Source organism: Acinonyx jubatus, chromosome D1 (genome assembly GCF_027475565.1).
Source record: "Acinonyx jubatus isolate Ajub_Pintada_27869175 chromosome D1, VMU_Ajub_asm_v1.0, whole genome shotgun sequence".
NCBI lineage: Eukaryota > Metazoa > Chordata > Mammalia > Carnivora > Felidae > Acinonyx > Acinonyx jubatus.
The window spans coordinates 44,892,124-44,914,052 of NC_069390.1; the positions used below are offsets into that span (position 1 = coordinate 44,892,124).

Genomic DNA, 21,929 nt, shown 5'->3' on the forward strand with positions numbered 1-21,929 from the left:
CTGGTTTCTTTAGCTTACCATAACACTTTTGAGATTCCATTTTGTTGAGTGTATCAGTAGTAACTCTAATTACTTACATGTTGTATTGTTAGATGCTGCTTTCCCACCTGTGTTTACAGATAACATCCAGTCTTTGTTTCTCTGTAGTCTATGGATTGGATAATTTCTACTGATCTGTTTGCAAGTTCCCTTATTTTTTTCCTCATCTTGTGTGCTGTTTTGCCCATCTAATGAAATTTTCATTTTAGTTATTCTTTCCAGCTACAGCTGAAGTTTTCATTTTTTGATAATTTTCATTTCTTTATTGAGAATCCCTTTCTGCCATTCATCAAGACTACCTTCTTATTGTAGTTCTTTGAATATATTCCTTTAATTGTTTAAATATGTGGTTTGAAGTCATTCACTAAATCCTATATCTGGGCCTACCTGGAGTCACTTTCTATTGATTGCTGTTTTACTTTCTTATTTCTTTGCATTGCATAATTTTTGGCAGAAACCAGGGTATTGATTATAATGTTCTTATGAGTATTGTTGTTTTGTTCTAGTGGACCATTAAGTTGCTTGGACTCAATCGCACACATTGTTTCCCAAGCAGTGTATACCATCTGATATCTGTGCTTAGTTCTTACTTCTTCCAGCTACTTGGTTTTTAGTATGGTCTCCTGGGGAGTGAGTGGAGGAAAGTGCTCCCGCCACCTGTGTAATTTGGTGATCAGCCAAAAATTTGGGCCTAGATTACATTCACATTTTGGAGCTCACCCTCCCTGTACTTCCTCTACTTTTGGATATTCCCTTTTAATTTCTAGCTTCTCTGGCTCTGGTGGTTTCTGTCCTCTGACACTCTTAAGCCAATAAGGGTTTCAGCTTTCTGCTGCTTGGGCTGTGTATGGTTGGGCCTGCACTCAGTTTAAAAAGCATCAAACTCCTAGATCTTAGGCCGTGCAGCTTTCAAGGGTAAATTCCTCTGTAGTCTGCCACAGAGGGCCTGGAGTCTCTCCTCCATGCATGTGTAATTTAGCCTAGTAGAATTTATGTTTAGATTTTGGGTCACACCTCTGTGTGGTTCTTTCACTTCCAGTATGTCTGACTTAAATTTCCAGCTGCACTTCTAGTTCTGAACTGTTTTCTCTACTACTTTGAGCTGTATGGCTGGCTGGTTTCCTTCACCATATTTCTAGGGGATTGGGAAGGGCACTCAGCATAAGAACTTCATCTGAACACAAAATTCTGTTGCCTTTCAGAATATGCTCTTCTTTCACTTACTTTATGCTTTGGGATATTTGCCAGTGCTTTTATTATTTTTTTTTTAATTTTTTTTCAATGTTTATTTATTTTTGGGACAGAGAGAGACAGAGCATGAACGGGGGAGGGGCAGAGAGAGAGAGACACAGAATCAGAAACAGTCTCCAGGCTCTGAGCCATCAGCCCAGAGCCTGACGCGGGGCTTGAACTCACGGACCGCGAGATCGTGACCTGGCTGAAGTCGGACGCTTAACCGACTGTGCCACCCAGGCGCCCCTTGCCAGTGCTTTTAAACAGTAGTTTTAAAACTATTTTATCCAGGTTTACAGGGGGCCTGGGTGGCTCAATTGGTTAGGCGTCTGAATTCGGCTCATGTCACCATCTCACGGTTTGTGGGTTTGAGCCCCACGTCGGGCTCTGTGCTGACAGCTCAGAGCCTGGAGCCTGCTTCGGATTCTGTGTCTCCCTTTCTCTCTGCCCCTCCCCTGCTTGGACTCTCTCTCTCTCTCTCTCTCTCTCTCTCAAAAATAAACATTAAAAAAAGTATTTTATCGAGGTTTAAATCATTGTTATCTGTAGGAGGCTCACATGATTGCTTAACTTGGCTGCCTGTACAGGTTTCTTTTCACCCCTCTGGTTTACTTTTCTTTTAAAAGTTACTTCTAGGGGCATCTGGATGGCTCAGTCAGTTAAGTGTTGACTCTTGATTTCAACTCAGGTCATGATCTCAGGGTTCCTGAGATTGAGCCCCATGTTGGGCTCTGTGCTGATAACGCAGAGCCAGCTTGGGATTCTCTCTCTCCCTCTCTTTGCCCCTCCCTGCCTCTCAAAATAAACTTTTAAAAAGTTGCTCTCACCTGTTGTTTTTATAATTTTTTAAGTTTATTTATTTTGAGAAAGAGCAGAAGGGAGAGGGAGAGAGAGAATCCCATCAGGCTCCACACTGTCAGTGCTGAGCCCGACAGGGGGCTCAAACTCACAAAGTGTGAGACCATGACCTGAGCTGAAATCAAGAATCTGAGGCTTAACGGACTGAGCCAGCCAGGCAATCCCCTCCTCCCAGCCTGTTCTTTTTCTTTCACAATTATCTGTAGCAGTATTCATTCTCTCCAGCCTCTCCAATTATTGATGTAGTTAAAATATCCTCTGGATACTTGCCTTTCTTTGCAGCCAAAGGCAGTCTTGGCTCTTCGGGCTGGTATCACTGTGTGATTTTATTCTTTTCATTATTTTTCCTCTTACTTACCAGGTCTTTCTCTCCAGTAACCACCACACTTGAATTACTTTGTTTGCAAAGTTTGAGAGATAAAAACAATTTTCCGTTAATAGAAAAGTTCTCATATAATGACACTATTCAGAATGAGATCCCAGTAGGATGAACAAAGCCACAAGATGGCTGCAGTTTAAAAAAAGACATCTGCTGGCTGTAGGGAACAAATGTTAGGAATTTCTGTATACCTAGCTTAGTATGTTAGAAAGAACATGGGCTTGGGACAACTGAGTGGCCCAGTTGATTACGCATGGACTCTTGATTTTGACTCAGGTCATGATCTGGTTGGTGAGTTTGAGCCCGCGTTGGGCTCTGCACTGACAGAAGCCTGCTTGAGATGCCCTCTCCCTCTCTCTCTGCCCCTGCCCTTCTTGTGCATGTGCCCTCCCTCCATCTCTCTCTCTCTCAAAAAAAAATAAAATAAAAAAAAAAAGAACATGGGCTTTCTGTTAGACTGGGATTCTAATGTTAGCTCTAAGATCTTTTCATCCATAAAACATGATTATAATATTAGCTTGTTTTGAGCTTTAAATAGGAGAAAATTAAACTTCCTAGCCCACTGATACATAACATAGGACAGAATAAAGTCTCCATGTACTATCCTTTTTTCAAAAAAAAAAAAACACAAAACTTTTCTATGAATCATTGTCATTAATCAATACTACCTGGAAATAGTATCCCAAAGACCACTTATTTATGTTATTATAGTCTTGAAGATTCTGTTCCCCCACCCCCCCCCCTTTTTAAATAGTAATATCCAAGAGAAGAGAAGTCATTGAATTGCCTTTTTCCTAGTTGACTTTTGACAGACAGTCTCCTGAATGCATGTCTCTAGCCAATTGGCCTAGTTGTTCCTCCCTCTGCACAGATTATATCTAAATTATTTAGAATTTAGATTATTTCTTGTCATAGGCTCTGGGTCTGGAGTTTTCTCTTGTCCAGCAAGAGAGTGGACGCAAAATTGAAATGCAAGAGAGGCTAATGTCTGGGAGGAGACAGGAGCCCCTAGTAAGGGTCCTTGCTCTGACCCTTGCTCCATTTTTATTAGGATCAGAATGGGCGTGCACAAGGATACAGTGAAACCGTGGACATTAACTCATGGGCGTGGGGAAAAGAGGTTTTGAAGATATGCAGTGTTAGGGGTTTGGGTCAGTACCAAACAAAATTCTGGTGCTGGGCGGGAGGTTGTATACAGCAGACAGGAGGCGCCACCTCTGTTTACCTAAACTGGCCAAGAGGACAAGAAAGATGAAGCATGCTACCTCAGGGTCAACAAGGCACCTTTCTTTTGCTAATTAGTTCCACTCAGGGCAACTTCTGCTGGCTGTTTTCCATAGTCCTGTTTACCTGTTTACCTATTTTGGTCCTTCCTTCCTGTGAAAGCAGCTTTCTGCTATTTTACTAAGTTGGGTGGCATTTCAGCCCTGAACACCTAATTTTGTTTCCCTCATTTTTGATGCTTTCATCCTGAGGCTTTTCTATTCCTATATCTTTGTCCTGTACTGGGAGCCTATGCCCTGTTTACCTAATCTTGTTTACCCAAACTTGGGTGTGTTCATCCTGTGGCTTTCTAATTCTTTATGCCTTGTTAACCCATCAGTGCAGTCTCAGGGAATTCCTAAGTTTATTCCCCACAATTTCTGTCATGCCTAAAAATAGCAATGAACTGTGACATGTTTTCTAAAAACTTTGTTTCTAGTAGTCCAGTAATTATGTTTTTGATGATTACAAGATCCATACAATAATAAACTTTAGTTTGCCTTGTATGAAGTATACACTGAGGAGCCAAAAGTTCTCTATTTTAAAGGATCTTTTTATTGTAAGGAGTTTAGGTCAGGACATGGAGAGTCATTAAAAGTTCTTAGATAATTTTGACTACAGTTCAGCTAGTATAGACTGAATGGTGATAAAGAGGTCAACCAAAATCCTTACTGATACATGTTAAGGATTCAGTTGAAGGCAGCAGCCTTACGAATGAAAAGGGAGAGGAGTCAAAATTTTGAAGTAGACTTGATGTTGGGAAATGAGAAGTCAAGGATGACTTCGGAGTTCTTGAGTTAGTGAATAGAGATGACATTAGCTGATGTGGGAGGCCAAGATAGAGCCTGGCATTGTTGAATTTGGGGTTCTTATTGAAGAATTCAGATAGAGATAATGAAAACAGTGTATGTAGTATGTAAAACCTGGTGTTCTCAAGGGTTTGGTCCTCATGGTTTTTTTGTCCGGTGTCTCCCTGGACCCAGCAAATGAAGATGGAATCCTAAAGAACACCCAAGTTTTAATGGAGATGAAGAATTGGGGTAATGGTGTAAGAACTATGCAGGTAGGAGAGAGACACAGGAGTAAGTGGTATGTGGAGCCATCAACTGAGGCTTTTTTCCTTTACTAGGGTGAGACTTGGAGCACAGGAACAATGCCCAACTTGGTTTAGCATCTTATAAATAGCTTGGCATATCATATTTGGTGTTCAGTAAGTCCTTGAATGAATGAATGAATGAATGAAATGAAATAAAATAAAATATGTCACTATGATGCAGAGATTGATTAAAATAGAAGAGATTATTACACATTTCAAACTAGTATATGTGTGTCATTTACCTTTTATCTATTTTGTAGTCTTGTTTATAGCTTATTGATAACATTTGAAAGTATGCCAGCACATGTAGGCAAACACAGGCATATTTTTTCCAGATATCGCAGTTTGAATTTCCCTTGTTTTTTGCCTGTTCATAGTCTTGACTATTGGGAGTAAGGATTGGGAAGAAATCTTTCACATGGTGATACCTAAGGTTTATTGACAAATGTAAATATGATTTTTCAGTTGACCTTTTTGATAACTTTCATCTGAAATTCTTTACTTTCTTGTGTCTGGCTGTAAAATACATGCTTATTAATTTTCATAGATTGATTAGTGAGACCTACTGGTATTTCCCATCTGCTACCTACATGCTACCCACTGTAAAATGTTGGAAAATGTAGATCTGAATTTGCCTTATGTATTCTTTGAGGTTCTGTTTTTTAGTCACTTTCTCTGTCTTTCTTCTCCCAGTGGACATCTTTGGGTATCCAGAGGGGTGTGTCTTATAGTTAAACGTCAGGAGGAGATAAAACGCTCTTGTAAAGAAATGTTAATGCCTGAAATAGCTTATTGGAAGACCTCTAAAGTAAGGAAAAAATTCTAAATCTCATTCTACACAACCTACTAAGCCTCTCTACGTCTTTATTTTTCCTTTTTATTTTTCTCGATACTCGTTACCACCTTTTTCTGACTTTTTCCTTTGTCTGATTTGTTCTTTCTTACCCTTCTCTTCTGCCTCATCTCTCCTGTACAGATAAGTAGATACAATATCAAATTGAAGTTTAAAGAGTTTCTTTTTTAGTAAATACATTTTTATAATTAAAAACTGAAGTGAGATTGAAATTTTTTTTTCAAAATAATTTTATAGTTTTTATGTTCCTCTGATATCTGATTGATTTTTAATTATTCACTGATCCTTAAAGAAACAGGTTTCCTTTTCCAGGAGCATTCAGCATATAAACTGTGTGGCATTTACCTAGCAATTTGAATTAGCCATTGTACAATTCTCTGACTTTGCGTTTTCTATTATTTTTTTAAGTTTATTTAAGTAATCTCTACACCCAGTGTGGGGCTTGAACTCACAACCCTGAGATCAAGAGTTCTGACTGAGCCAGCCAGGTTCCCTCCTTTTCTGTTATTTTAATTTCACTCCTTGATCTACCTACTTGTTTACATATTTATTAAAGTGTCCACTTATTGTAAGATTTCAATTGTTTTTGAAAAGAAAGTATTAACTATGAAGAAAAAATTATCAAATACCAAAAACAGTTTCTCTAAAGTGGAAATCTATATTTTTTAACCTTTTATTTTTTATGGAAGTAATTCTTTTTTATGAGCTCTGAGGTAGATTCAAAATTTGAATGAATTTACCTTCGGCATTTTTTATGAGATTGTACTGGAATTTTTAAAAAATTTTTTCTTTTTTAATCTTTATTTTTGAGAGAGAGGGAGGGAGGGACGGGTGGACAGAGAGAGAGACACACACACAGAATGTGAAGCAGGCTCCAGGCTCTGAGCTGTCAGCACAGAGCCTGATGCGGGGCTTGAACTCACGAACTGTGAGATCATGACCTGAGCTGAAGTCGGACGCTTAACCGACTGAGCCAACCAAGCCACCCCTATTGTATTGGAATTTTTTATAAAAGTAAGGTATAGTATTTTTCCAAATCTGGATTCCTTTTGATGTTTATGTACAACTCCCCTCACTTCCCTCTATCAAATCCATCTTGGAAAAGTGCATAGGAAGCATGTAGGAGTGGGTGTCAGGAAACCTGTTCTGGTCCAAATTCTTTAACTTTGTTCTGGATTGTCTAACCTCATTTAGTTGTGTGTGTGTGTGGTTTGTTTGTTTGTTTGTTTTTGATGTTTGGAGACTCTGAAAGTCAAATTTGATTATATCCAAACAAAATACTCCTGCTTGAACATTTATCAAGATCAAGACTTCATTCCATATAATCAATTCTCATTATTCTTTATAATCCTGCCATTTACCGACATCGTGACCTTTGGCAAAGTTACTAAACTACTGAGACCATTTTCTATTCCGTTTATGATAATAATGCCCACCTTGTAAGGTAAAGGTTAAATTGGATAGTGAATATACTTTAAAGTACTTAGCTCAGGTGTTCTGTAAAGCTATTGTTAATTTTCTTATAATTTAATGACTTTAGTAGAAAAAACAGTCACAAGTCTCGCATGTGAAAAGGCATGAAATGTATGAATCACATCAATACTGTATTTTTGTGGTAATTACAATGTAAGGAAACATCACGGTGTTAACATACTTTTATTTTAGAGCCCACACTAAATTTCTACAGGGGCTCTTAAAGAAATAACAGCTTTGTTATTTGGTTTTACTAGATGCTTTGTTAAGCATCTTAAAACTTTTAGTAATTAAGAAATGTATTCCAGGTGAAATTCTGTCCAAAAGAATCATTTTGTGGAATTGCTTTCCTTTTTTTGGTTCTATATTAATGTTTGGAAACTTGAGGTACCCAGAGGGCAGTTAAGTGTATTTGCTAAGTATAAATAACACACTGTTAAACTGTTGCATAGGGGTAAGCAGATTTAATAGACGAATCAGATGAAAAGTACCTAAAAAGACTTATGGTGTTTGTTTTAATCCCATTTGTGGCAGTTTGTATGTCTGATATTTTATAATCCTGTTCATCACTTTAAAAATCTGTCACAGTAGTGTCAGAAAGCATGTAAAATTGTTGACTATTTTATTCTGCGTGGACCAGACTTAAAGGTCAACACTACTCTTTCACGTAGGTTATGGGTGCTACATATGCTTTCAGAGCAGTAGTGTGAGGAAGCTTGAAGTGGGATGGCAGGACGGCCTCATCCTTATGACAGTAACTCCAGTGACCCAGAGAATTGGGATCGGAAATTGCATAGTAGACCTCGTAAACTTTATAAACATTCAAGGTAGGTAGAAAATATGTATTTCACATATCAAAGTTCTGATAAAATTGACCTTTATAAAGAACCAAACTGCATTTGGTTGTGGCAAGTCCTGCAGGGGTTGGGGGCTGGTTTACAAAGAATTATGTTTGCATTCCTCCTTAAAAAACTTATACAGAAGCATTTCTTTCCTTTTAATTTTCTTTTATTTGTATTTATAATCTTCTTATATTTGTATTTATTTGAATTTTTGTTTCTAAGTAATGTTAAAATCTCCTTAGTGATCCTGTGAATAAATGCTATAATTAATTTAACTGTGAACCCTGGCAAGACAGGTTAGTTCTTTGTATTTAAAACTCTCTAGTTGAAATTTATTTTGTGTTCTAAGTATATTGTCTGTGTAGATTATATATAATAATTTACAGGCTATGTCATATTTTGTTGTCATCTCGATACTAATGGGAAAATCAGTCTTTCTGCAATGACTCTACAGGTTCATTTAAAGTTTGATGCATTGAATGAAATTCATTTCAAAAATTTCGGCCCATTTATATATTATATGTAAGGCTTTCATTTTGTGCTGTGCAGCTTAATGAGGAATACTTCATTTAGAACACTTCATTATCTGATAATTTACTGTGTTAATTGGCAGCTCATAAACCTCACATGTTGCAGGTATGTAAGCATGTTTTCCTATAGAGTATTGTGCTTTGTGAATATTTACTTAGGGAATATTAACAGGCATTTAACTTACTTGAATGTAAAATTCTAATCTGATAACTGTTAGTAGTTTTCGTGACAATGCCATGATATTGAAATCCTGTTTGAAATTTTTTTTTTTGAAATCCTTTTTGTAATTTTAAAGAAATAATCCAGGTACTTTTAAACCATATGCTGTAGCTAGAAAATATGAGAAATCGGTACTTTTTAAAAAAATCTCCTGACAAGATGTCTGTCTTTATTGTGGACTTTTAATGTGGTGAGGTCTTGAGTGAAAAAGTTAAGTTGACTTATTAATTGATAAGGGCACAGCAATGGTATGAGTGTTTTTTGCTTTGTTTTTTTGAGTGTGTGTGTGTTTGGGTGTGTGTGTGTATGTGTGTGTGCTTCAACCGGTGCTCTAGTACTTTTTCTTTATCCTGCTTATATGGATAATTATTTTGTCTTTGAGATTAAAGAGAAATTAGTTTTATCTCATTAAGTGTGGGCTATTTATATCTGCTATGTTGTATACATTTTCCAGGTGAATTCTATGTTATCCTTTCTAGTTCTTAATATTTTTTTACTAACGTACAGTACTACATTATATGTGAAATGGTGACTTCATATATAGGTAAAAATAAGCTATTGTTTATTTTATAAAAGGTGCATGCATACAATGAGGAAAATTTATAAAAACTAACAGTATTTTTTTTTCATTCCTGTATCTCAGTGATAAATATCATAGCTCTTCTTGATAGCTATAGCATCAGTAACTTTTTGATGCTTTTTTTCACATAGACTGCATCAATATTGGTTGTTTCAGTGAAAACTATTAAAGAGAAATAGAAAAAAAATACCAATACATTATTTGTTTTAAATGAAAAGACCGTGAACTCCTTTGGGCTTATTTTAACCTCATTTATGGAAATTCTGCCCAAGGGAAAATAGCTTACTTTTAGAGACCTCTTGATCTTATACACTTAGGAACATATGACTTAGGATACTTTAAAAATGTATACAATTTGACTTTTTAAAAATGGCATTTTTTTGGAATCGATATTAAATTAATTGGGAGATTTTAAAAACTAACAATCAGCAAATATTAGATGTTAAGAACTTGTACTCATTGCAGGAGAGATTCAGAAGTTTGTCAGGGTTCAGCTTGCCTGGGTGGCTCAGTTGGTTAAGCAACTGACTCTTGATTTCTGCTCAGGTCCTGAGTTCGTGGTTTGTGAGATCAAGCCCCGTGTTGGGCTCTGTGCTGATAGCACAGAGCCTGTTTGGGATTCTCTTTCTCCCTCTCTCTGCCCCTCCACATGCATGTGTGTGCATGCACTCTCTCTCAAAATAAATAAAATGAACTTAAAAAAAAAAAAACTTTGTCAGGGTACCAGCATGGAATGCTTTAATATCCACACGTGGAGCAATTAGAGGACAACAGGGCACCGAACTGTGGTAGTGAGTTGTAGTAAAATAAGAGTTCAGAGAAGGATTCAGTATCAACTTGAGTGGGTAAAAATGACACTTGAACTAATCTTTGGATGATTAGGTAGATGGAGGACATTCCTGCCAGGGACTTTCTGTAGGTAACTGTGACTAGATTGGAAGGTAGAGCTCTATGAATAGTAAGTATTACCGTCCCCATTTGACAGATGAAAAAAAAAAATGATGTTAATAAACTTGCCCAAGACCATCCAAATTCTAAATGGCAAAGTTAAAATTTATAACCAAGTTTCTCATTCTTTTTATTTTTAAAAATGTTGATAACTTATTATGGTACATTTTAAATATATGCAAAGTAGAGAAAACGGGTATAATAAACTCCTCTGTACATATCTCTCAACTTCAGGTTGTATCAACTCATGACCAGTTGGGTTTCATTTATGCTTCTACCTACTCTCATCCTTTTTTTTTTTTTTTTTAAATCTTTTGTATTTTATTTAGGGATATTTAAGTGAAAGAAAGCCAGACTAAACACTGGTTAAAGTTAGAGGTTTGTTTTTCTTTTATGTAAGTTCACAAGTAGGCAATACTTGATGTGGATTTAGTGGCTTAAGTATATTAGGATCAAAAATCTCTGATATTCTTTGTTTTTTCTCATGATTGCAAGATGGCTCCAGCCATCATGTCCACCTTCCAGACAAGAATGAGGGAGAAGGGAGAAGGGGGCAATGGGAAAGGGGTTTCATTTGTATTAGGAAATTAAAATTTTCAGAAATTTCTAGCAGGCAGGCATCTACTTATAAATCGTTGGCTAGAACTATGTCATATGGTCATCTCTGGATCATAGAGGCTAAGAAATATAGATGGTCATGTTGCCACCTGAAACTGAGTTGGGGATTTAAATTTATAAAAAGTAAATGTCTTAGTCTGTTCATGCTGCTATAAGAGAATACTGTAGATCAAGTGACTTATAAACAAATTTATTTCATTATGGTTCTGGAGGCTAGGAAGTCCAAGATTAGGGTGCTGGCACATTTGATATCTAATAAGGGCTCCCTTCCTGGTTCAGACAACTCTCTCTTTGCTGTGTCCTCACATGGTAGAAGGGGCTAGGAATCCTCTGGGGTCTTTTTTATAAAGTACGAATCCAATTCATGAGGGCTTTGTCCTCAACCTAATTACCTCCTTACCTCCAAATACTATCACATTGGGGGAATACATTTCAATACGTGAATTTGGGGGGGGGGTGGCACAAACCTTCAGTCTTTAGCAGCAAAGAAATGAGCATTCCTTATTTCTTAGTGATTCAGTTTTTACACATAATTTAAAAAGTTGTCTTGTTTAAACTTATATTTTGTTCTATTCCCATTTTGGAATTGCATGCATTTTTCAGTCTTTTTTTCTCCCCCACCTTTACTGGCAAGTGTAAAAATAAATTTCTTGAATTCTAAAAGTAATAACAATAGTGACTATATAGGTATGCTTACCAGTGAGGTTTGAGGGTTTAGTGGGCATTGCCTTGTGGTTTCATTTCCATCTAATAAACTTTAAGGTACTTTCTTCTCTGAATTTTCTTTTGAATGTAGATTTGGTATGTATAGCATTGTGATATAAAAGACAAGACAAGGAAGCTAATCTCAACATGGATGTACTTCAGGGTGTCTCTTCCCTCTGGCTTAAGCAAGTGCACACAAATAAATGGGTTAATAAATTACTGAACTTTGTTTCTTTTTGAGTAGTTGTGTAGTTAATATTTGTGTAGAGGCCCTTGTAGCTTGCTGAAAGATCCATTTCAGCTGAAGTGTATTTGGCCTGAATTGCAGCAGCTTTCTTTATAAATTACAATAGTTTTTGTATTTAAAAAGGAAAAAGAACACCTTTTCTGTACAACTAGCATTAAAATGGCTAGATTGACAATATGCTTATTAAAAGCTCTTGAATATTTGAATTGGGTTAAATACAACTATTTAAAACTCAGAGCTGCAGTCTGCTCAGGTTACTAAAGATAAACGTATCATACATTCAATATCAGACTTTGCTGCAAGGTTTCATTCCCACATACAAGTACGCATGCTCATTTCTTCTGAGACTGCGTGAAGATTGAGCTTTACAGTTTCCTTTTTAAGCCACTTTGTAGTCTCAGTTTAGAAATAGAAAAGTTTGGTTACTTTAAAGAATAGTTCTTGAGTGGATTCTTAAAGTACACAGAATATTTTTCCTTTGTTTTTTAAAGAAAAGCTTTACTGTCCAGAATGAGTACACAATAAGATATTGAAAGGAAAAGAAGAAAGTTAGCTGCATCCTAGTTTTCTAAAACCTGGCAAGCTGGCAGAGCTAGAATTAGCATTACAGATGGCATTTGGCAACATAGCTACATATCACTAAGCCCTCATCTCCTGAGTTTTCTTCAGCCTGTCTATCAATTACAATATCCAATCACTGCACAGAGATGGAGAAATGGGATGATCACAGCTCACACGATGCTGTTTGGTTAGAAACGTCAGTGCTGCACAACCCACGGCTGAGTCAGTGTCTGTGAGAAAATGAACTGAATTAATATGTAGAGGGGGTTGTATCTCTGAACATTTGCAGCCTAAATAACCGCAATAGCATTATTACATAGTAGAGGGAGGAAAGCTAGAGGAAGTCTGTGGACAGGTGAGGTAGGGGGAGACTGCATATTTTCTGATGTTCAGAAGAATCTTGAAGATGATGGAAATATCAGATGTGCTAAAGTTTCCTAGTAATGCCCAAGGATGCTGACCTGGCTTTCAGTGCTGCATTGTTTGAAAAAGCAGAGTCCCTTTATACTCTGATTTCAGAATTTTTTTCTTGTTTTTGTGTGTCTACCTTGGCATATACTAAAGTAAGGTGTGTATTCATTTATTACATGATATCACTGGGTTATAATTCTATACATCTATGACTATGAGAGAGATTGAGAAAGATGTTTGGCCTTTATTTCATTATGATCATTTACTTTTCTGGATGAAAAGATCATATGTCTTGATTGTCAGCTTAATGGCAAGTTATTTAAAATAAATTGAGTGTGTTTTTACTGTTTTCATGGGTTTGATGCTTTGTTTTTTATTTCGTTTAAAGTGTTAGTAGAATCTTCATGTAACTTGAGAATGCATTATGTTTGGTATTGTTTTTTATGAATATCATAAAAAATTTAAGGAAAGGCTAATTTAAAATAATATTTTTAATATGTTTGAAAATTAAATTCAAGATATACAAATAAAATCATTGAAATAATTTCCTAAAGAAGGGGGTAAATGCATTTTTACTTTTGGATGAATTAATCATTAGTTGAACCACTTACATGTAGTAGTATTTTACAAAACTGAATACATTTGAATGATGACTTTTAATTGGTTAAAATGACTTTTGTTTCTAGTCTTTTAGAACGTAGACTCTGAATAAGATGCTGCCATTGAAATAGAGAGTAAATCAGATAAGTTTTTGGATTATTGCAAATTTATTTTCAACCACACAGAATTTATAAGTAAAGATAATTGTTCTTATTATGAGATTTTCAATCTTAACAGGTGACATTGCTTACTTTATTTATATTTGGAAATTTTAGCTCAGTACTAAACAATTTGACTAATTTTTTTTCTTTTGTCTTCATTATCCCTAGCCTACTGACCCTTCATTTTGTGGGGGTTGGGGTGGGGGGGAGAATATACATTTTAATATTTTTTTTGTTTTTAATGATTTTAAATGGTTCATAACAGACTTTCCTTGAAATGACGGGAAATCCTTGTGATTTCCCCCCATTTAATTTTTAAAAGTTTGAATGGTCATCTTAATGGTTGTCATGACTTATTTATATATTTAGGCTAACTGGTATCTTGTGTTGGCTTTTTTTGTGGTTTGGTGACCAGAAATGTTTTTCTAAGCTTGTTTTAGAAATAGAGTTATAAAAGCAGAAATCTCAAGCTAGACCTTTTTGTCTAATACTTTATAGAATATTTTCTTTGGTTTTGTTGGTTCTTTTAAAATAATAATGCCTGTGTTATTGTAAAAGTGATACATATTCATTACATGAATTTATAAATATAGAAAGCACATAGAAGAAAACAAAAATGTTATGCTGTGATCAAAAGAAATATACTTTAAATATTTTTGCATCTAACCTTTTTTTGTGTATATAAAAATATAAAATCACACATATCTTTAAAAGTGGTTTTGAATTATTACTACTGTATATACTGTTATATAACCCTTTTTTTAAACAATCATGAACATCCCCTTTGTCACGAAATAGTCTTTTATAGCATAATTCTTAAGAACTGCATAGTGTTTTGTGTGTATATATTTTTTAACTTGCCAATTTGAGTTTTCCCAACTTTTGATTAGAGAAAAGATCATCATGATTCTATAGGATAAATTTCTCTTAAAAAGGAATAATGTCTTAGGGAGTTAAGTAAAAATGTAATTTTGATATTTTTTGGACGGAAAAAGATCCTTAGTGTGATTACACAATAAACTCTTTAAAGATATGCACTACTTTTAAAACAGAGCAAATAGCTAAGATTGCCATAATAAAGTTTATAAAAAATAAATCTTTATGAAAATTAGGAAAGCAGGAGCTCAAATGAGCTGAGATGTTTAAAAAATGCTAAGACCAACCAAAGGGTTTCTTATAATACATTTAAAAAGGTAATCAAGGAAAGTGTAATAATAATGCCTAGCAATGAAGGAAGAGAAAAAATCCCTTAGCTCTTAGGAAGCTTCTCTTTTAAAGAGGAAGAACAAACCACCACTACCACCAATAATACATAATAAAGCAAACATTGCTATGAAGGACATAAAAGACAACATGGGGATAGAGATAAAGAATGCATCTAGTTAAATGGATTACCTTCTCAGCTAGTTGAAACATCTTAACCTTTACAAAAGGAAATGCCTATAAAATTTTAAGCTTATTGGTATTTGTGGGTTCTAAAGGTTTTAGAATACAAGAAGTACTAAAAGGGGAATCTAGGTCTGATTTTGAGAAGTAGAAGATTTTAGAACAAAAAATGAAAGGGTAGTTTTATGACTAACTTGAAGAAAAATAGGTTAAAAATGATCCAGAATGGGTTTGCTAAAAATAGATGGTCAGAGCAACTTTGATTTTTTTTCTGATGCAGTTGTTTGACTAGTAGCAATATAATGTATTTGGACTTAAGCTTCGTTTTTGGTAAAGTCTTTTTTTATATCCTTGGGTGTATGGTGAAGGAAAAATGAGTTAGCTACAAGTTGATTATGTTAACATGATTTCAATTTTGAATGACCCTACCCAAGATTACTGATCTTGGAAGGTGGCTTTGTTCTTTGCTTTGTCTCGTTGCACATCTGGAAAAGGCAAATTAACAAATTTATAGGTGACCATGAACAAAGAAGGACAGTGCATGATCAATTAAATGATCCAGTATGATCTCTGAGTTGGTATTGTTGGACTAAATTAAAATGAATTTTCTTTTTGGAAATCTACGTAAGACCTGAAAAACACTAACATACATTAAGTTAGCATGGCTTTAAAACACTGCACATGGAAAAGACCTGGGGGTGGTTTTTGGCAGTAAACTTGATACAAAAGTACAATATAACTGCCATCATCCCATTTTCTCCCCCACCCTCCCCACTAAAAAACCATCATAATTAATGGAAAAGAAGGCTAGAGCCACTCTGCTGTACACCAAACTATTGTCTTCAGTTCTATGTATATTCAGAGGAAGGATGTGAAGAAGTTAGAAACTTTGTAAGTTTAAGGAACTGATTAGAGGTCTTGGGGGCAACCGTGATTGATATTAAGGAATCTCGTTATAAGAGGCATCTTCAGATATGTGAAGATTTGCCCTTTGGAAATGACATTAGACTTGGTTTGAGTCAGACTTGTTTGAGATTGAAGGCATGAGCTCTAAAATTGAACTGCTTCGTTCCCATCTCAGACCTGCCACTTAATTTGCTATTTGCACCTAATTTTAGGTGAATTCCTTAGCTTCTAAAGCTTCCATTTTCTTGGGGAGCCTGGGTGGCTCAGTTGGTTGGGCATCTGACTGCGGCTCAGGTCATGATCTCACTGTTTGTGGGTTTGAGCCCCGTGTTGGGCTCTGTGCTGACAGCTCGGAGCCTGGAGCCTGCTTGGGATTCTGTGTCTTCCTCTCTCTCTGCCTCTCCCCCAGTCATGCTCGGTCTCTCTCTGTCTCTCAAAAATAAAGCTTCCGTTTTCTCAACTGGGGATGGTTTTGAGGATTAAATGAAAATATATGTAAGGTGCTCAGAATTGTGCCTGGCATGTATTAACTGCTTAGATCTTAGTGTTTTTGCTATTGTTATTTGGTCCTAGTAGATAGGGCTAGGACAGTGGTTTTCAACTAGAGGCATGCTTTGCCCCTCATTTGGCTGTGGCAATGTCTGAAAGACATTTTTGGTTGTTAACAACTGGGAAGAGGGAGTGATACTCATACCTAGTGGGTGGAGGCCAGGGGTGCTACTAAACATCCTACAAGGCACAGGACAGTTCCCCCACAACAAAGAATTAACTGGCCCAAAGCCCTGAACTAGGGTCGGATGACAAGGTTTAATTAAGCTTTAATGTTAAGAAAAACCGTCTAAATCAGAGCTTTCCAAAGGTGGAACAAAACTGTTTAAAAAAAAAAACAAGTTACCCTTCCCTGTCATTAACAGCAATAGGTCAGCCAATTCATGAGAACTTGGTAGATGAGATTCAGAAACGAGATAGGTGTTTAGATTACATTTCTAAAAGGGTTTTCCTGAACTTAGATTCTGTGTTTCTATAGTTATTTCTCATGATAATACTTAGGCATATTGAATGCCCGGTGTCAAAAGGCCTCTGATGTAAATTCTCTCATTCTTTAATTTTATCAATCTAGTTTAGTTTAGCAGGGTAGTTTAGATTTTTAATTTAATTTAATTTTTATTTATTTTTTTAAGGTGGTTTTATTGAAGCATGGAGACAGGACCCATGGGCAGAAAGAGCTGCCTAGATTGTTAATTTTAATTCTTTTACTGCTTAAAATTTTAGCATGAGGCATAGAGAAGGGAATTTAATGGAATAAGTCTGTTTTCAAAAGGACATTTGGAAATATGAGTGATTTTGGAGTTGCTATAATTTCTCTCTAGAAAGGTGTTTTGTGAAACTAATTAGTTAAAATATTCACAATTTGATATATATTTCTAAAATGAAATCTTGTATTTGTATTTCATACCTTTTTTCCCACTGTTTTATTTCCCCCCTTTAGTAATAAGTAGGATGGGTGCTCCAAAAGGTTTTTAAAAATAGTAATTTTTGAAGCACCTTTAACAGTATGTGATTATGTATGCATTATAATATTACTCGCAGTCATGAATAGCAACTGGCATAAAGTACCTAGTATATATTTGTTGAATGAATGACTAATCAATAGATACAAAATATATCTGACCATTAATTTAGATCTGTGCAGTTTTTAATAGTGGCTAGCTATATTTTAAAGCTACTTTATAATTTTCTATGGTAGGGAGCTGCTTGAGAATGTCAAGTATTTGGAGATTCCAATTCTTAAATTTTTATCTCTAACCCGGACCTTTCCCCGGAACTTTAGACTTATGTGTCTAACTCCTTATTTGATGTCTGCATTGGATGTTGAATAAACATCTCATTCTTTAACATGTCTATGATATATGTATCCTTTTCAAACCTAAGCTTCCCACTGTCATTCTCATGCAGGAAATGGAACTTCCATTCTTTCAGCTGCTCAGACCAAAATCATAAAGTCCTCCTTGACTCCTCTGTCTCATATCCTACATTTGATTTCTGAAATTTCAAAGTCTTTTTTTAAATGTTATTTTTGAGAGAGAGAGAGAGAGAGAGAGAGAGAGAGAGCATGAGCAGGGGAGGGGCAAAGATGGGGGCGGGGGAAACCGAGGATCCAAAGTGTCAGTGCATAGCCCAGTTCAGGGCTCGATCCCACGAACTGTGAGATCATGACCCTAGCCGAAGTTGGACACTTAACCGACTGAGCCACCTAGGCACCACTGAAATTTCAGAGTCTTATTCTTCAAAATATCTAGGCTAGTCCACTCTGCCATGTTTGCAACTCTGGTCCCAGTTGCTTTTAGCTCTCACCTGGATTATTTGCAATAGCCTCTGAATTGGTCACTTGATTCTACCTTTGCATCCTTTCTTGCATTGTCCACTTGATCTAACATAAGTTAGATTATGTAATTTACAGTTAACTGGTGTCAACAGCTAAAGCCCTTTATTCATTCATTCATTCATTCATTCATTCATTCAAATTCAAGTTAGTTAACATACAGTGTAGTATTGGTTTGAGTAGAACCCAGTGATTCATCACTTATATGTAACACCCAGTGCTCATGCCAACAATTGCCCTCCTTAATGCCTATCGACCATTTAACGCACCCCCCGACTCACCTCCCCTTTAGTAACCCCCAAGTTTGTTCTCCATATTTAAGAGTCTCTTATGGTTTGCCTCCCTCTCTGTTTTCATCTTATTTTTCCTTCCCTTTCTCTATGTTCATCTGTTGTGTTTCTTAAATTTCACATATGAGTGAAATCATATATTTGATTTCCTCTGACTTATTTCACTTAGCATAATACACTTTAGTTCCATCCACATTGTGACAAATGGCAAGATTTCATTCTTTTTGATGGCTGAGTAACAGTCCTTTGAATGTATGTATGTATGTATGTATGTATGTATACACCGTGGATACATACCACATCTTCTTTATCCATCAGTGAACACTTGGGTTGATTCCCTATCTTGGCTATTGTAAATAATCAGTAAACTTGGGGTGCATATATCTTTGTGAATTACTGTTTTCATTTTCTTTGGATAAATACACAGCAGTGGAATTGTTGGATTCCACCTTGTTGGATCGATCATAGAATAATTGTGTTTTTAATTTTTGGAGGAATCTTCATACCTTCATTTTTTGTGGAACCCTTTCCACTATGGCTGCACCAATTTACATTCCCACCAACAGTGTACAAGGGTACTTTTTTCTATTGAACTTTCTTGCTGCTTGTTGTTCCCTGGAGCTGCCTTACTAGACTTGTTGACAATCTAACAATGGGATTTTTTAGGAAGAGAAAGATGTTAGGATTTAGGACTCATATTAAAACTACTCTTGGGCTGTATTTCTTGCTAAAGTTGTCTTTAGTGGGGAAATGTGGGATTTAAGTAACATTTAAAATATTTCTATGGGAAAAATGGATTAAACAACAGACTTACAGATGACCTTTGAGACCATAGCTCAGTCCTCAGTTGAGAGCTTCCCTTTTCAGTAATTAGCCTTTGTTCCTTGGGAAACTGACAATATACTAAGCAGAAAAAAAGCTTATAGAAAGGCTAATTGACAAAAGGGGGTGGGGCAGAAGATGAGAGAAATTTGCATTAAATTTGTTGAAAATAGACTTAGAAATTTGATAGCATTTCTTATATCATCACGGTTACTGACACTTAATGTAGAAATGGGAAACATTTTCTGTAAAGGGTTGAATAGTAAATATTTTTGACTCTGTGGACTACACAGTATCCATTACAACCACTCAGTTTTGCCATTATAGAGTGAAAACAGTCATAACAATGTATAAGCGAATGGGCATAGTTGTGTTTTAATAAAGCTTTATTTACAAAATCAAGTAATGGGTTGCAAGTGGTCCATGAGTCATGGTTTTGAATCTCTTAACACCTTAAAAACTATAAACAGCTTACACAGATTAAGTGCTTAAAAACATATTAATATGAAATCATTTAAAAGGCTTAGTTAAAAAAACTAAAACATAAAATATGATACTTGTTATAGTAATAAAAACTTAGTTTTCCCCAAAATAAAAATAGGCTTTAAAATACTGCTGTTTTAAGGACAGGCTAATGGATAGGAACATCTAATGCAAAATTTACAAGGATGCTAACCTCACTTTTAAGAAATGGTATATGTTAAAAGCTTGATTAAATGTTTAAAACACCTTATAAGCTGTAAAGCTTTGTATCCCTGTACACACACACACACACACAGCAAAGAATAAGCAACCAGTGAAGGGAAACGCTTAGATATTATATGTACCCTGAAACTTCAGCTAAGTTCAACAAACATTAATAAGATGCACCAGGTTATGATGTTAGTTGCTGGAAGTGTTTAAATATAGGCAATATAATTGCTCAAACTAGGAAAGTGCTTTCACATAAGGTTGTAATATGTGTGTACTACATAAGGGTGCCACACAGAAATGAATATCATTCACTTTATAGATATTTTACTTTTTGTGTATTTATTACAACTAGTTTCTCTTGGATACCAGCAGCAGTGCTTAGTAATATCAGTTACTTCTGGAGATTTTTCATGTATCATTTCCCTCCATTTTCTCTGTTCTCTCTGAACATATATTATTTGAATGTTGACCTCATTGATTAATTCTCTAATTTTCTCATCCTTTCTCTCTTTATTTTCTATTATTTGTCTTTTATTCCCAATATTATCTTTCAGTTCTTCTAGTAATCCTTTAAAGCTTCTGCTGTTGTGTTTTGAATTTCTAAGACTGCTCATTCTCTATTTTTTTAAAAACAATATCCCTGTCCTTGTTTTATGGTTATAATATTTTTTTTCAAATCAGAGTTTATTAATTATTGTTTTGCTCTTTTTCTCTCTACATTGTCTGTTTTCTTTTTGTTATGTTTATTAAACTTTTTATTATGAAACAGTTTTAGATTTATAAGAAATTACAAAAATTGTGTAGAGTTCCTGGGTACTCTTCACCCAGCTTTCTTTAATGATAACATCTTACATAAGTGTAGTATATTAGCAAACCAGGAAATGAACATTGGTACAATACTATTAACTGTAGGCAGCAGTTTTTAGATAAACTTTTTTTTCTAGTATATATCCTGTGATATTTTATCAAATACATAGATTCATGTAACTATATCCACAATTAGGAAACAGAACTGTTGCATCACCACAAGCAAACTCCTCCCTCTTGCTATCTCGTTAGCATCTGGCAACCCCTGATGTGTTCTCCAGCATCATAATTTTGAGAATATTATATAAATGGAACCAGAGAGTATGTAAACTTTTGGATTTGGGGTTTTTCATTGAGTATAATGCCTTTGGGTCCATTCACATTGTACATATCAGTAGTTCTTTTTTTATTTCTGAGTACTACTCCATTGTATGGATATACCACAGTTTATTTATCCCTTCAGAGATTGCAATACTGTTGGATTTTTCAAACTCTATACATACTACTTTACTATTTCCTCCCCCTGTAAGAGTTTTTTTAGTTTTACTGAACAAAATAAAAAAGACCCTTAAATTGCTCTTCAGTCCTTAGGAACTTCCCTGCCATTGGAATCTGTTGCCGAAATTGGAATTTTGAAACAAATTAGGTGGCAAGGTCATAAGCAGAGATTCATACAAAATGAACATTCTGAAGCTTGATATAAATAGATATTTGCTTCTGAGAGTGACCATCTTAGTAAGATTTAATTTTGGCAGGAGGAGACTTACTGCCTGTTGACTTATCTTTTGCTTCAAAGCATGATTTTGAAGGTAAGTGAATAGTTGGTATAAAATAAGTCGGAAGCATAATTAGCTTATAAAGTTGCAAGATTTAAAAATGGAAGTATTTTCTTTTGGCAATAGGATTTGTGTTTAAGGTTGGTTTATTAGCGAGGTGCTGTGAGTGATATTATTGATGAAAATTGTGATCTTAGGGAATTCATGATTATGAATTCTGATTTGGGTTTCTTGTAGTAATTGTTGGGT

At 35.4% G+C, this 21,929-nt stretch overlaps 1 protein-coding gene across 7 annotated transcripts in view; it reads left to right on the forward strand.

The window, feature by feature from the left end:
- BTBD10 (BTB domain containing 10) overlaps positions 1 to 21,929 on the forward strand; it is an 84,903-nt gene that overhangs the window by 18,264 nt on the left and 44,710 nt on the right. For 3 of the 7 annotated variants that reach the window (XM_053203477.1, XM_053203478.1, XM_027073100.2), the window contains exons 2-3: positions 7,866 to 8,021; positions 8,586 to 8,672. The exons of 2 other annotated variants lie outside the window; for them this stretch is intronic. In XM_053203477.1, coding sequence (XP_053059452.1) covers positions 7,921 to 8,021; positions 8,586 to 8,672 — 188 coding nt within the window. In that variant the 5' untranslated portion in view covers positions 7,866 to 7,920. Of the gene's footprint in view, positions 1 to 7,865; positions 8,022 to 8,585; positions 8,673 to 11,390; positions 13,014 to 21,929 lie in introns of those variants that run through there. 2 more of the 7 variants (XM_015068744.3, XM_015068743.3) reach the window with 2 other exon arrangements.